Here is a 13976-nt window from a genome sequence, read left to right on the forward strand (position 1 = left end):
ATTGCATTTGAAACACAGTCATGCATGTGCATAAAATTACATGGATATTAAATTTATGTCACATCACTAAATGTGTAAATGAGTAAAGACTCATTTATTCTCAAAGTTACTTGCCTTCCTTTCATACTATCCCTGTGGCACGGATTTCCGAATATTTTGCTGTAAATTCAGAATAGCACGTGTTTATGGCTTGTGGTTGGTGACATTAAAAACAATATTTAGAATGGGTTCGAGAGTGGAGAGATGCGTCAGCATAGGAGCTGCAAAGCAACCACCCGAAGTTAATTACACTCCGCGGTGTAGAAAGAAACAAGAAATACCTAACGAAATCTTAAACAGCCGAAACATTGTGTTCCTTTCCTTTCTCTCTAATTACAGCGTGGAATTAACTTCTGAATGTTTACATATTTAGAATTAAAAACATCACAGCTGACGTACAAGTATATCAACTACTTTTAGATATTTCAAAAGATACCGCCTTTTTACATAACTATCAGTATTTGAAAAACTACATGAAATGCTGTGCTGAATCATTTATTCTTAACCAATGCACACGCAAAGAATGTCTTTCGCGATATTGCTTTTCATTCTCAATTTTTAAATATCAGAGAAGCCTAACAAGCCGGTACCGGGGTGACAAGAGGACAGAAACACAAGTTCGCCTGCCCTGCTGTCTGCCCTGCGCAAATAGTGCTGTACACTAATTTAAACCCTAATAAAAGAGTGATTGCGTTTTTTTAAGCATGTAATTATTCTGCTTTCAAGAAAACCTTATTAGTCTCCAGCACTGCTAATGGACAAAGATTAATTTATTATGTATACACTATGTATATTTTTTTTTATCAGAATTGAGTTGTGTTACCCCTGTAATTATACTGGAGGAAAAAGTTTAATAATATGTATAATTTCTGCAGTTTAGAACCAGAAATTCCACTTAAATCTAAATCAGCATTTAATAATAACAAGTTAATTACTGATATGTCTGTGTGTTTTGGCTCAGGGCATGTTTATTTTGTATATCCTACTTGTAATTTTTTCCTAGCATTTATACAAAAACATTATTTTCTACAGAAAAGACCTAGATAAAAACGACGCAAATAAGAGATCAGACCTACCACCTACCACCGAAGACAGTTTCGGAGAGAATCGTTGCTGCATCTTAGCCTCACATACATTCAAATTAAATAGGGGGCAGATTTAATTGACATGGAAGATTCAGAGGCGTCACAAAACTAAACTACAGTTCAGCGGACTAAACCGCAGAGGGAAACCAAAAACAATCATTTCAAAACTCGTCTAGGCTGTGTGGTGTACCTGAGCGAACTGTTTCTGAAGATGTCATCGTGACTTGATTTCTATTTTCTCATGAATTTTTCATAAGGGCATCATTAGTTTTATTCGGGGACAACAGACCCAGATAGGAGCGTTAAACGGAGAGTTTCTGTGCACGTTTTGTCATCGCATTGGAGAAAGCAGCCCCATACCCAAGTGAGAAAACGCAGTTTCTGCTAAATAAAATACATTCAAATTAGCTCCGAAATGTCAAGTTGATTTTGCAAAAAATAATGTGATGCATAACAGCAAAAGAATAATTAAGTAATGGCAATTGGATACCCGAGACCTCGAATGATTAAATGTTTTTCAAATCACTTCAATCATGAAACGGGACCAGATGGGTATGTTAACTTTTCGCTGCTGAGAAGAATTAGTAGGGAAACACTCAGATTATTAGGAATCCAAAACTAACCAGCGGTCAGCAATATAAATGCCTAACCCGAAGGTTTAATATTTACAATAAGTGCACCTATCTCATTTTTATGATTAATTCTGAGATTATTTCTCTCAACTGAAACTGCAACGAACACGTCATTTTTTTCTTGAGGATTGTGGCGTTGGATTAATTACTCTTCTTAAAATATTTAAGTGGTGTATCTGCAAAATTCATGGGCGTTACTCTTGAAGAGGGCGGTGTGTTAAATTTACCACTGGCAAATGGATTGATTTATTGATTTTTTACGTAGGCTATCTCCTTCCCACTGTCTATAGGAAAGCGAAGTCACATTCCGTGTACTGTATCATCAACGCTGTGCCACTCCGGTTTTCTCTGGGAGATTCCCAAGATAAGCATTGCTAGACTGTTTTGAACGGGTACATATGTGCAGCATCGGGCAGTGGGCGCCGTGCCTCCTTCGTTTCACACGAAGGGTGAGTTTAACCTCAACATGTACTACACGTATTTTGTCATTTATATGACAGGGGACAAGACCACACTTAAATGAAAGGAAAATCAGTTTTAAAGTATGTTGAAATGAGAGGAGATTTACATACAGATTATTTACATTTAAAAACAAATTAGGTATGCCATTTGAAGATTTTTGTTCCAGAGTAAAATTCTGTCAGCGTTTTCTGAAACATGGGTTAGATATAAATCTAATTTAGAACTCTGATGGCATGTTTTGGAAAATCAGTAGTAGTATGTATGGATTTAGGTAATGTGGAGTACAAAACTGAAAAATGGCATAGCACTGAATGCGGAATGTTGAACAGACGGTCCTATGTTGCTTTTTTACATCATATATAAAGTAGATGTTATTAATGAACAATGTCTTAATTAAAAGAACGGTATCTCTCTTCAACCCCTCAAAAACACCACAAGTAAAATATTTTCCAGCTATTCCAACGTAAGTGTTATACAAAAACCGTCACAATCCAACACGAACATCACAGATACCATAAACTGGAGGTAGCTCTTGTCATTGATATGTAATCCTGTCCATATTATTACACCAGTCTGAATCCTCTTTATCAAGATAGACGGTTTTTCGGTTGTGAGGACAATGTTTAACTTTCTGTAGAAGTCATGTGTTCGCACTGCACGTGGCTCATTTAAAAATAAAAACCGAACATATAGTGAAAAGGAGCATGAATAATCGTAGAAGAAAATTAATAAAGTAATAAACGCCAACGATCAAATGAAATGAAAACAAGAACAATAGAAAAAAAAATCTCTTCTATACATTTAAGGTGTTAAACTTGAGGAGGAAACTTCCGAAAGAAACGTAGGAGTTTATGTTGATACATCCGGTGTCCAAAACTAGACAGTTTGATAAAGTGATTAGTTGACATTAGATTAGTTAATAGATACTGTACGACGTAGACTGAGGAATGCGAACCGGGAGATGCAATCTGACGTTTATTCAATGCAGTAGTTAAGACCTACTTGATTTTGTTCTCGCTGTGAATAGGACGCAGTTGCAATACAAACAAGAGAAACATTCTCAGTGTCACACACTGGTTAAAGGAACTGGCTATCTTCTGTTTCTAGCAGAGGCAGTAAAAGAGAGGGACTTGAGTAAAATCGTGAAGGGTCTTGAGAAAATTAACCCAATAGCCTTCTTTATGTTCCACAGAAGCAATACATACGCGCTTTAAATTTATTAGAAAGTATTCCTAAATAAAACGTCGTCATCATCATCTTTACTGTTGTTGTTATGCATAAGCTACCTCTACTCAAGGACACAACAGGAAGCTACAAGACTGTCGCATATCTGGAACAAACTGTCAAGCAACGATTTTGAAGTTGATTTCCTGGAAACCTGAAAACAAAACAAACAAAAAAACGCTTGGGTGAGACACTCGAACAAATCATCTACTTACAACCAAATAAGAGAGGTCGTCCATTATTATTACCATACATACATTAAGAGTAACCATTATTATTGCAAATTATTATGACACAGGCTTCAATGTTCTGCAGATATAGTAGTAGGGTTTTTGGTGTAGTGGTTCTGTATGGGACTTCTCCCTTTCATCTCACGGATAGTAACAGGTCAGCAATACTTGTTTTAACACAATCTTAATTTTCTACATAAATGGCTGTCAAACATCTCTTTCCAAAATGTGTGTTCCTGTCGCTTCAGGGTAAACAAACGACGACTCGTTTGCGATAGAAACATATTTATGGGCTAAGGATGTTTATTTAAGGACGGTTTAGTGTGATTTAAACTTTAATCATTCCTCTTTGTTATGCACTGGAAACATAAGGGACTTTCGTTGGGTTTCGAATACGTAATTGCGCAGGCAACCAGAGAGTTCCAGCTTCGGTAAATTAATTTTATATTTTAAATGGTCACAGGGACGTGTTACTTCAGGTCCATCCTTTTCCCTGTTATACTCGGTAATATTGCACGACTGCCATTCTTGCTTATAAATTTCCATCTCCTTTTTTCCCACGGGAGGTGACAGACGGCCAGTAATTTGGTTGTCTTGGCTCGTCTGGAGTAACACCTGCCCCCTCTCTAGGGAGAGCACGTTTCATCCAAAGGGGAAGAGTAGCAGACACACGCATACCGAAATCACTCATTCACAGTGACCATCATTTCCATGCCTTTCGACAAAAAGATATTCACCCGTACGCGCCGGAATAACTTCTGAGTACTTGATTTTCACACCCTTTGTAATTATTTAAACGAGATGAAACGCATCCCATTTAAAAAACAGCCATCAATAACCGGAAAACCTGTATTTTTTTCACAAATCCATTGCCATGCAAGACACCTATCATTAAGAAAAAAATTCAGTTATACAGTATTTGAATTTAGTATTTTTAACGACTGTAAATCTAGTAAACTAAAGTTACAAAATTGAATTAAAAGTAGTTTCCACAGATCTGGCTATAGGACGCAGCCCTGGACTCGATTTAAGTCTTTGATCTGCGAGATTGGTATTGCAGTACAGCATGTTTAAAATATAAATCTAAAAGTATCTCAAAGCACGTGTTTCAGAGTTGTCTCAAAACTATATGATACAATTGACAACAACAATAAGGAAAAGGAATCAGAGAAAGGATACTCTAAAGCACTGAATCACAAATAATTTGTTTTAATTAAACTGTCATAAGTGATTTAGGATTTTGCCTGTATTTCTAAAACGAATGAATAAGGCTGTAACTTCTTAAAACTGTCAGATTGACTGAAGAGCGAATTGTATATTTTGTTTTGCCTGCATGTCATGTGTGGATTAGACCATCTCTCTTTAGTAACTGTAAACGGACGATAACTTATTAAGGTATAGAAATTAATACAAAAAACAGACAATTACATTTTTAGATATTTATTTTCAAAACAGCTCACCATTAAGATATGAAAAACTGTGTTCGTTAGAAACCAGCTTATTATAGCTACTTCACTACAAAATATGTGCTATAAAGCAACGAAGACACGATAAAAACCCTGAAAGACAAAAATCTTTGGATAGCAGATATGTCGTTTTTCCTCACTATAAAATCAGTTATTGTATTAAAGAGGTTCACAGCAGAGACACCCACACGTAATTAAAAACAAACTAAAAAACAACCCACAGACTTAATCGAAAATTCCTATTTTTGGTCGCAGCAAAGGAAAGGCAACCTGGAATTTAACCTTGGTCGAGGGAGCTATATCCCAAGACTTTCAAAACTGAACTGAAAACTCCAGCCGTGTTTGTCGGACTCATAAGATCCAAATCTCAGTCTTGTGCATGACAATTTTGAATGGAGAGAGACTTCATTTTTATTGCCTTTTGGGACCAATGAGTTTTGTGTAATATTAAATTCCAAGCAGCCATCCCCTTAAGACGTTTTTCAGAAAAAAAGCTACGTTTAAACAATGTTGATATCAACAAGTTATCTAAGGGTTCTACCCAGATAGAAGTGCTTATCGTTGCCATGGACAGATGAAAACCCAAAAAAACATTGACATACGATTCAATTTACAACATACTTTCAACATAAAAATAACCACTGACAAGTGCAATAGGAGAGCAAAAATATCACTTTTATACTCCAAAAACACAGACTAAAATATAGACAATTATACATACACATTTAAATGTAAACAACGGGTCATACAAAAGACACGGACTGTAAAAAAATAAAATAAAAACAGCAATATAAATAAATAATATAAATCTAGAAGCAAAGATAATAAATAAATATTAAGGTCACAATTCTGATGTATTTTTAAGAAGAAGTGGCACTTAAATATTTTCATTTATTTTTCCTCTTTTAGGAAATCGTAACTACATATTATTAAGCAGCTATTTCCCCCTCTTTCGTCTAAATCGTGTCCATCTTTTAAAATATACCACTCCGAATGGACTTTGTAACTAAAGTCAAAAACGTTACAAATATCTGGGACAAGTTCTAGATGAATTTGTGAAAGAATGTGTCCAAGACCCTGTCTAGAGATCTTTCGTATCCCCTAAATTATTGCATTCTTGTTTCGCTAGTTTAACAACAGATTGTGTTTACAGGTATCGGTTCTTTTTCATATACCGGGAAATTCTGCTTTTGCTTTGCCGGAGAATTTGGGCTTGGAGTCGACAACAGCAGCGCGCCTTCCTTTCTAATTTCTCTGTAAACACTGCCGCTGTTTCTTAAACGAAAATACTGAAGTTACAATACCGGTGAAGTTGTTCTTTTCTTCCACATTTCCATCCTGCGGGATCCAAATGTACTTTGATTTTTCTTCTTCGTATTCCGCTTTTTCAAAAGTAAAATTCATAAAGTCACTAAACGTCCAGTACATGGTTGAGATAAGAGATGTAGCAAATTGCTAACCTTAGAATTTCAATCTTGGACAGCTTCTTATCCGGGGGCAGTGTGGGGAGCAACTTTCTCAGTTCAGCAAAAGCCACGTTAAAAGCTTCGACCCGGATCCTCTCTCTTGTGGCGTGTGCCGAGCGGTACTTGGCTGTCGCTCGCCGCCTCCTGCGCTTCTCCTCCCGGCTTAAGGTTTGGGGGGCGAGCGCTCTAGTCTTTCCGTCCCCTTCTCCGGGCTCGTCGGAAACGCACCCGACTTTCATGTCGTTTAGTACCGATTCAGCATCGGACTGAGCCCATGGATGGTCGGAGTCGGGTTGGTCAGGGCTCAGCATCATCTTCAGTTTTCTTTTGCTTTATAGTGAGAAAGAATAACTGAAAGGAAAAAAAAAACATTTGATTGAATACAGCCCAAGGCTCACATGCGCCTGGCAGCTCATAAATTGCGATTTATGACGTGCTTCCTATATTGTGAAACAACTGGAATAGCAGATGTCTGTTTCATATAGGCCTATCTTAGAAACTGATAGGCAATATCAGCCCAGAGACTGAAACACAGCGTCAAATTCGTCCAATAAGACAGTGGAAGTGTTCTCGAACTCAGGGCCCAGATCAATGCAATCATATGATATCATAATATCACACAAAGGCTACGTAAATTTAGATTTGCAGCTGTTAATACTCGCGTTGATTACAAGCTACACGTATTTCTTTTATTGAAAAAAAACGTAGATATTTACATTAACAAATTATGAAAAAATGTGTTTTAGATTATTATCGGATGACATAACATGTAATACATTTTTCAATTAAGCATTTTACACCCATACTCCTTTCAGCAACACAACAGCTATGGGTAAAGCCAATATTTACTAACATCATGCTAAAACAGGTTTGAATAGAAATTTCAACATCACTGCTTTAGTGTAATTTAACAAATGAAAAATACGAGGGAGAGCGACGTGAGAAGGATGTTTCAAATGCGAAAATGTACTTTGCGAACACAGCAACCGACATCTCAGTTTATACAGAAAACGAAAAAAAATGGCTTTAAAAACTCTCGGGTCTTTCACGCCAAACAAGTCAAAAGAAGCAAAATAACCGAATGCGTATATAAAGCGATAGGCTAAAGATATTTACTTTTGCACTGCAAAAAGTGTTTTATGGAATCCAACTAAATTTAGACGTAGTGATATGTCACTATAAATACCCCTATGGAATAGTGGCTTTTATTATTTTCAGAAACCCATAAAAAACTAAATAATGAATGCATACTGATAATGCCACCATCTGTCACACGTGAGATGAACAAATCTAGCAGGCTCCCAGTCTGACACCACAGCTCTCATCACGAAAATATGCGACTAGAAAATACAAAAGACATGCCCGAGATCAATCTGTTGCACTGAGCAATAGTGCGAAAACAAAGAAACCTGGCTATCACGACTTAAGGCGATGTAGCTAACAATTCTACCCGGTTATATATCTGGATTCTAAAATTATAAATCAAAGTTTAATGCCAAAGGAATTACATCTGAGGGCGTCATCAAACATTCTATTTTGTTTAACTTTTTCAGGATATATTTTACGCAATTATTTAGCATTTTGTCACTGACATAAAGACAATATATAACTTAGAAGAAATCTCCAACAAATTTCGTCATTAAAGAATTACATTCTGCTGCAATTGCTGAACACATTGAACTTACCTTCTTACACTTTTGAACAACTTTTAAAATTGTAGGTCCTTGATGTTTCTCTGTAAGGGTATTCCCACAACAGGGTTGAAAATCAGCAGAAGGACTTGCTTTGGTTTCTGTTACAATAAAACATCATCTCCCATCCTGGGCATCGCTTTTCGTCAATCGCTGCAAAATTAAAACTACAATTTAAGGCCTAAAACGGTAATATTGCTTTCTCTTAAACCCGAACTGTTGATTTTGTTTGCGCAATTATTCTGAATGCACGTATGTGTTCCTAAATATATTTGACATGTAACAAAGGGGGTCTCCTCTAATCTGAAAGCTGCAACTGACTCTGTCTTTGAAGATAACAATCTTGCCCAAGTAGTGGCTCTTGTCTTGTGACCCCAAACAATAGAGATGGCTGTGCTGATAAGGTCTGGGGAAAGTGCCGAGATTTCTTCCCGTCTTCTGGCGAAAAATAGTCATCAACGACGCGGAACCAAAGGCACCTCTGCAGTAGAAACGGGAAAAAAAAATCCCTCCTGTGCTGTCGAGCTCGGTTTGTAGAAGGTATGAGACAGGAGATTAAAATGATGCTCCTTATTAAGCGATGCTGGAGTGACGGTGCAGCGGAATAATTTTGTGGAATCGTATTGTCTCTCTCTCTTCCACCCTTGTTTCCCCCACCCCTCCCTCTCGGCACCAATGGAGTGAGCCCAGAGATGGTGTAACTGATAAGGACTGTGAAGGGGATGGATTTTTTTTAATAAATTGGTATTTAATGAGAAATCCTATTGGGTAGAAGGGCTGGACACAGAGAGTCTCTTAATTGGGCCTGACATCTGTCACAGTGTGAGACTTTCCTCAATCCAGAACATTTCATCGTATTCCCACTTCCCATAGAAAACACGGACATGTTCATGATAATAATACGAATAACACCAATATTATCCTTTCGACGCTGCCCGACTGATCAGCGAGGGCACTGTTTAATTTAGTAAAACCTTAATTGACTTAGGCCTAGGATACCACTATTATGCTTCTAATATAGCTACAATATATATTTTAAACTTCAAACATTAAACTCCATTGTTTCATTGTCGCCGCGAAGAAAACATCATTGAATTCTGTGGCCAATTTGCTAACGTTACTCTTAGAACTACAGCAGGAAGTAACTTTCTCACATCGCCTTTCTTTTAAAAGACCACCATTCTGGAGTGTGACAATTGGTAGCCGCCTAAGCTGTGAAGGCGGGGGAATTAAGAAGCGAAAGGCGAGAAAAAGGTTAAACCTCTGGCTGGTACGCAAAACACAGAGCAGCTGAAAAGCGGAACTGCGAGGGCCGTGAGAATTAAAAAAAGGGAAAGTTGTTGAGCGGGAGCTGGTGGTTGGGATCAAGGCTTGAGACTGCATGTGAAAGCCCAAGATTTAGACAGCGGTGCGAAAGGACCACTCAGCTCAGCCCGGTCTCACCTGTGCCCAGTGTAAGATACCTCCCGCGGCGCAGCAATAGGTGGGGATTCGGACTGGCCGCAGAGTTGAAGAGTGAGTGCCTTGAGAGTCCGCACGCTTATTGCAGTGGTCCACGGGACAAGCGGCACCAGTATCTCGCCAAGCTGGGATCACCATCATTTTCTTGCGAGGGCTATGAAACCCTGAAGTTAAGAAATAATGGTCTAGACATGCACAGCACACACATAACCCTTAAACTCTCCGACGCTCACCAATTCTAACTATATTTTGTATGTTAATCGATATTCTTTTAAAAAGGGTGGATTAGAGCGACTTTGCATCAAGTCCTTCATGAGTAAAGGCTTATGTCGAGGCATTGCAGAGTCAAAAGCAGGAGCAGAAACACATACGTGCAGTTTATTTTCCAGTTTTCTTCTCAGAATAATATCAATCAAATGGGAAGTACTCATCATCATTAGTGCTGGACACAATACACATCTTGCTTCAACTGGCAACCAATTGCTAGGTGTACTGAATTGCCTTCTCTTGTTTATATGAACCTTCCCTAAGTTATGTTATAAAATATAAATATCCGATTCAGAAACTGCGATTTATCTGAAGTTCAACGTTTTTTATTTTACAGCCTGTCGAAAGCAGAGTATTCATCATGCAACACAGGAAAAACGCTTTTAGATTTATTTTCAAAAACAGCATTCATAATTTCACGGTGCAGGAGTGTGGAAATAAGAAAAATAATATATAATCGTTTTTTAATTGTAGCAATTTATTGACACCGATCCGCTCTTCCTCTATGTGGCGTCAGGGGGAGTAACGAGGAATTGAAACAAGGCTAAAGCTCAGCCGTAGATCTCTTATGGGTGAGCTGAGCAGACAACTAGCGGGCCGTGACATGACTGCGCACTGAGAAAATCCACATTTCTTCTCCATTTGTACGAGCACCTCTTCTTGGAGAGCGCAATCTCAACGCGCCTCAGAAGGAAAACAGAAGGAACTGATATCAAATTTAGAAAATAATAGCGGCATAGAACCGCAAACAGGTAAATCGGCAGGGTTAAAAAAAAGCCCTGCGAGAGCCTTACGTGTCATTGACTAGCGACTCAACTGAAAGCCACAAAAATCAATGATGTTTACACAAAACAATTTCGTTTACTATGAGATGACAATTTCTTTCGAATCTGAACTCGAGCAAAAGTTTAAAAGGTAGGATGGAAAGGATGCAACAACGCTAATAATATTCAAGAAGAAGTCAAAGTCATTAAGTTTCAGAGCGGGAGAACTGATAAAAGATTAGTTGTAGCCCAATGAAGTCTCCTAAATTGTCTGTTTTCTTTTCCAAAAATGAATTTTCAAAGTCTGCTGTGCATTACATGATTTTACTATAGGTCTCCACATCTGTATCTACGTATGAGCTAAAATGCGTCGTATTATTTGTATTATTTCAACTATCCTTCCTCCAGTAAATAACGGTCAAACATATGACGCTAGCTCACTAGTCAAAGTTTCTCCACTGCCTGAGTTTATTATTCTTATTACGTTTCAAATATATTATTTCGGATTTTTGTACACAACATTTGTCTAGCGCGAATTAACCACAGAGAAATCCACTCTGGGCTAAATTGAGAAACTACAATGCGAGTTAAACAGGCTCTGGGATTAATGATCAGCTTCAACTGTGCGCTACGCTTGAGGGATTGATGATGCAGCACACTCAGCAGCTTTGATGTTCCGCGAAAGGCAGCTTAGTGTATTTAACAATTGTCAGAGTTTCATTTTTAAGAGATGTTAGTACCAACAGAAACGGATTCGTCATAGGGTACATTCAAAGCCTGGTGATGGTCTTAAAACAGACCCTGAAAACGGAAGAACGCCAACGATACATGGCCACCGCCGGAACTGGCTCCCTCATTTCTATGGATGAGGTAACTATTGATCTCAGCATAGTGAGTTCTGACGTTTACAGCAACATCCTGTCTGCTTATGTAAATGAAAATGCTTAATAGTACCTAATCGATGTCGCTTCATCTTGCAGCATGACAACCGCTCAAAACACGAGCAAAGCCATCAAGGACTTCATCAGGGGAAGAAAGGAGGAAAATCTTAAGACTGTCCACGTTAGTCTCTGATTTAAAATCCAAATGAGCAGCATTTTACACGCTGAAGAAAAACTTGAAATCAGAACACTCCAACTATCGAAAAAATCTCACACAGCAAAGTTCACGTAAAGATTTCAGAATGATTGCACAAAGACTTTGGTGAGCTGATTACATCACAGATTTCATGTAATGATTGCCTCAAAGGGATATCTGACCAAATACTGACTTTAACAATCAGAATTCCATTTAAAGTGAATTTGTCCCAAAACTTACAGTTACGTCAAACCACTGGGTTGAAACAACCCAGAACAAAATTTGTTTTGTTCTAATATAATGAAATTTATGCATGAAATTAACCCAAAATTAAATGTATAATGTATTGTACTTACTGTATATTTTGTATTAACATCATGTTGACAAGTACAAATTGCTTTACAGTAATGGAAAAATATAAGTTTTTACTTTACTGTCACAACATTGTTGAAGGGTACTGTATGTGTAAATGTAGGCCTATGTAGGCAGGGCGGAGCGGTGGCTCTGTGGCTAAGGATTTGCGTCTGTGACTGGAAGGTTGCTGGTTCAAATCCCATGGCTGGCAGAGGAATCCTACTCTGTTGGGCCCCTGAGCAAGGCCCTTAACCCCTACTGCTCTAGGGGTGCTGTATGATGGCTGACCCTGCACTTTGACACCAAGCTTCTCTCCCTGTCTGTGTGTCTGTGTCTCATGGAGAAAAGCTGGGGTATGTGAAAAGATGAATTCCTAATGCAAGAAATTGTATAGGGCTAATAAAGAAACATTATTATTACATTAACTCACCTTATTATATACAAACACAACAATTAAGGTACGGTAATTTGAAGCATAGTGGTTATATTGGCCCAATGACTTCCAGCTCAACCAAAACTGGTCTGTCATTGCAATGGTTTGAGTGCTTGTCTGTATAAGGTAGCTGGTCACCTGGAGAGTGGTTATCATTATGGACACATATAGAGAAAAATAAGTAAATGCAATAAACAATCAATTTTCTAACTGCTTTATCCAATACAGATGGGATAAACGGGACCCCAGTCCATCAGAGAGCACACAAAGACATACACACACTCAAACCACTGCGCCATTTTTGCCAATAGCCAAATAACCTGCTAGTATGTCTTTGGACTGTGGAGAAACCTAGGGAGAACATGCAAACTACATACAGTTAACCCTCCAAGGAGACCAGCAAATTCACTGCACCACTGTGCTGCCCAACTACATACAAATAAATGATTGGTCATTATTATAAATGATATTCTAAATGGATTACTTTTCAAATAAAAAAAAAAACCTAACTGCTTGAATTCCAATTTCTGTGTGACACATACTGTACTAAAGCATCAGTAGTCATAACTTTAAGTCTTAGTTCCTATAATTCCAGAAAAAAAACAGTTCAGAAACAGGCATCAATGTACTTTTTCAGGTAAAGGATCAGTTGGTATTAAAGCTGACTGATCTTCATGTCGGACATTAGCAGAAAGGCATATGAGGGCAAACAAGATCCAACTGTTCAAGGGTAAGGGCTTTTTCACCTTGTTTGGCACAAGCCCACTGAGCTGCATGTCATCAGTCAGTTTTAATAGGCTGGATATGCTAACTCATAGACAGCTTGGCAAGCAGATGGTTAACAGGAAAAGTGACAGATTTCTATTGAATGGAAAAACAAAAATAAGGAAATATTAAGAAATCTACTCTCTGATATGATGCGTTCGGAGTTCTAGAGCTTAAATAACACAAAGATGCAAATATGTCTGTTGGCTGAGGATGCAATCTGCAAATACTCAGTCACCAGCTGTGATCCTTCAGCTGCCCTGTGCCAGAAAGAGGGCATCAGCTCTGCTGGGATCTGGCCACTCAATGGACACTGACGTCTTGGAGCATGTGTGAGTTATGTTATGAACTAATGTGTGCAACAGAGTCTGGTTACTGGGACTCCCTTGTGCAGAATATGTGCCAGAATGGGCTGTAATTCCATGAACTGAGATTGCTGATTTCGTACACACAATGAATAAGTGCATTCCTGCTTTGACTGAGGTGGTATGTACAGTAGAGTTACACAGTTTCTGAAATCTTTTGTCACCCATGAGATTCATAAACAGGTGTTCTTTCGA

At 38.2% G+C, this 13976-nt stretch overlaps 1 protein-coding gene across 1 annotated transcript; it reads right to left on the reverse strand.

Annotated features, from left to right (window-relative positions):
* Positions 1-6420: 6420 nt before the first annotated feature.
* nhlh2 (nescient helix loop helix 2) lies at positions 6421-8303 on the reverse strand. Its single transcript, XM_088914940.1, has 2 exons — positions 8290-8303; positions 6421-6955 (listed from the first exon to the last, which is right to left on the reverse strand). The coding sequence occupies exon 2, from the start codon at positions 6916-6918 to the stop codon at positions 6550-6552; it is 369 nt and encodes a 122-aa protein (XP_088771066.1). The 5' UTR covers positions 6919-6955; positions 8290-8303; the 3' UTR covers positions 6421-6549.
* Positions 8304-13976: the final 5673 nt, after the last annotated feature.

The sequence above is a fragment of the Atractosteus spatula genome, chromosome 4 (genome assembly GCF_055471065.1).
Source record: "Atractosteus spatula isolate fAtrSpa1 chromosome 4, fAtrSpa1.hap1, whole genome shotgun sequence".
Lineage (NCBI taxonomy): Eukaryota > Metazoa > Chordata > Actinopteri > Semionotiformes > Lepisosteidae > Atractosteus > Atractosteus spatula.

Bases quoted from the DNA above. Each gene is read 5' to 3' on its own strand.
- nhlh2 (XM_088914940.1), bottom strand. From the start codon at position 6,918: ATGATGCTGAGCCCTGACCAACCCGACTCCGACCATCCATGGGCTCAG.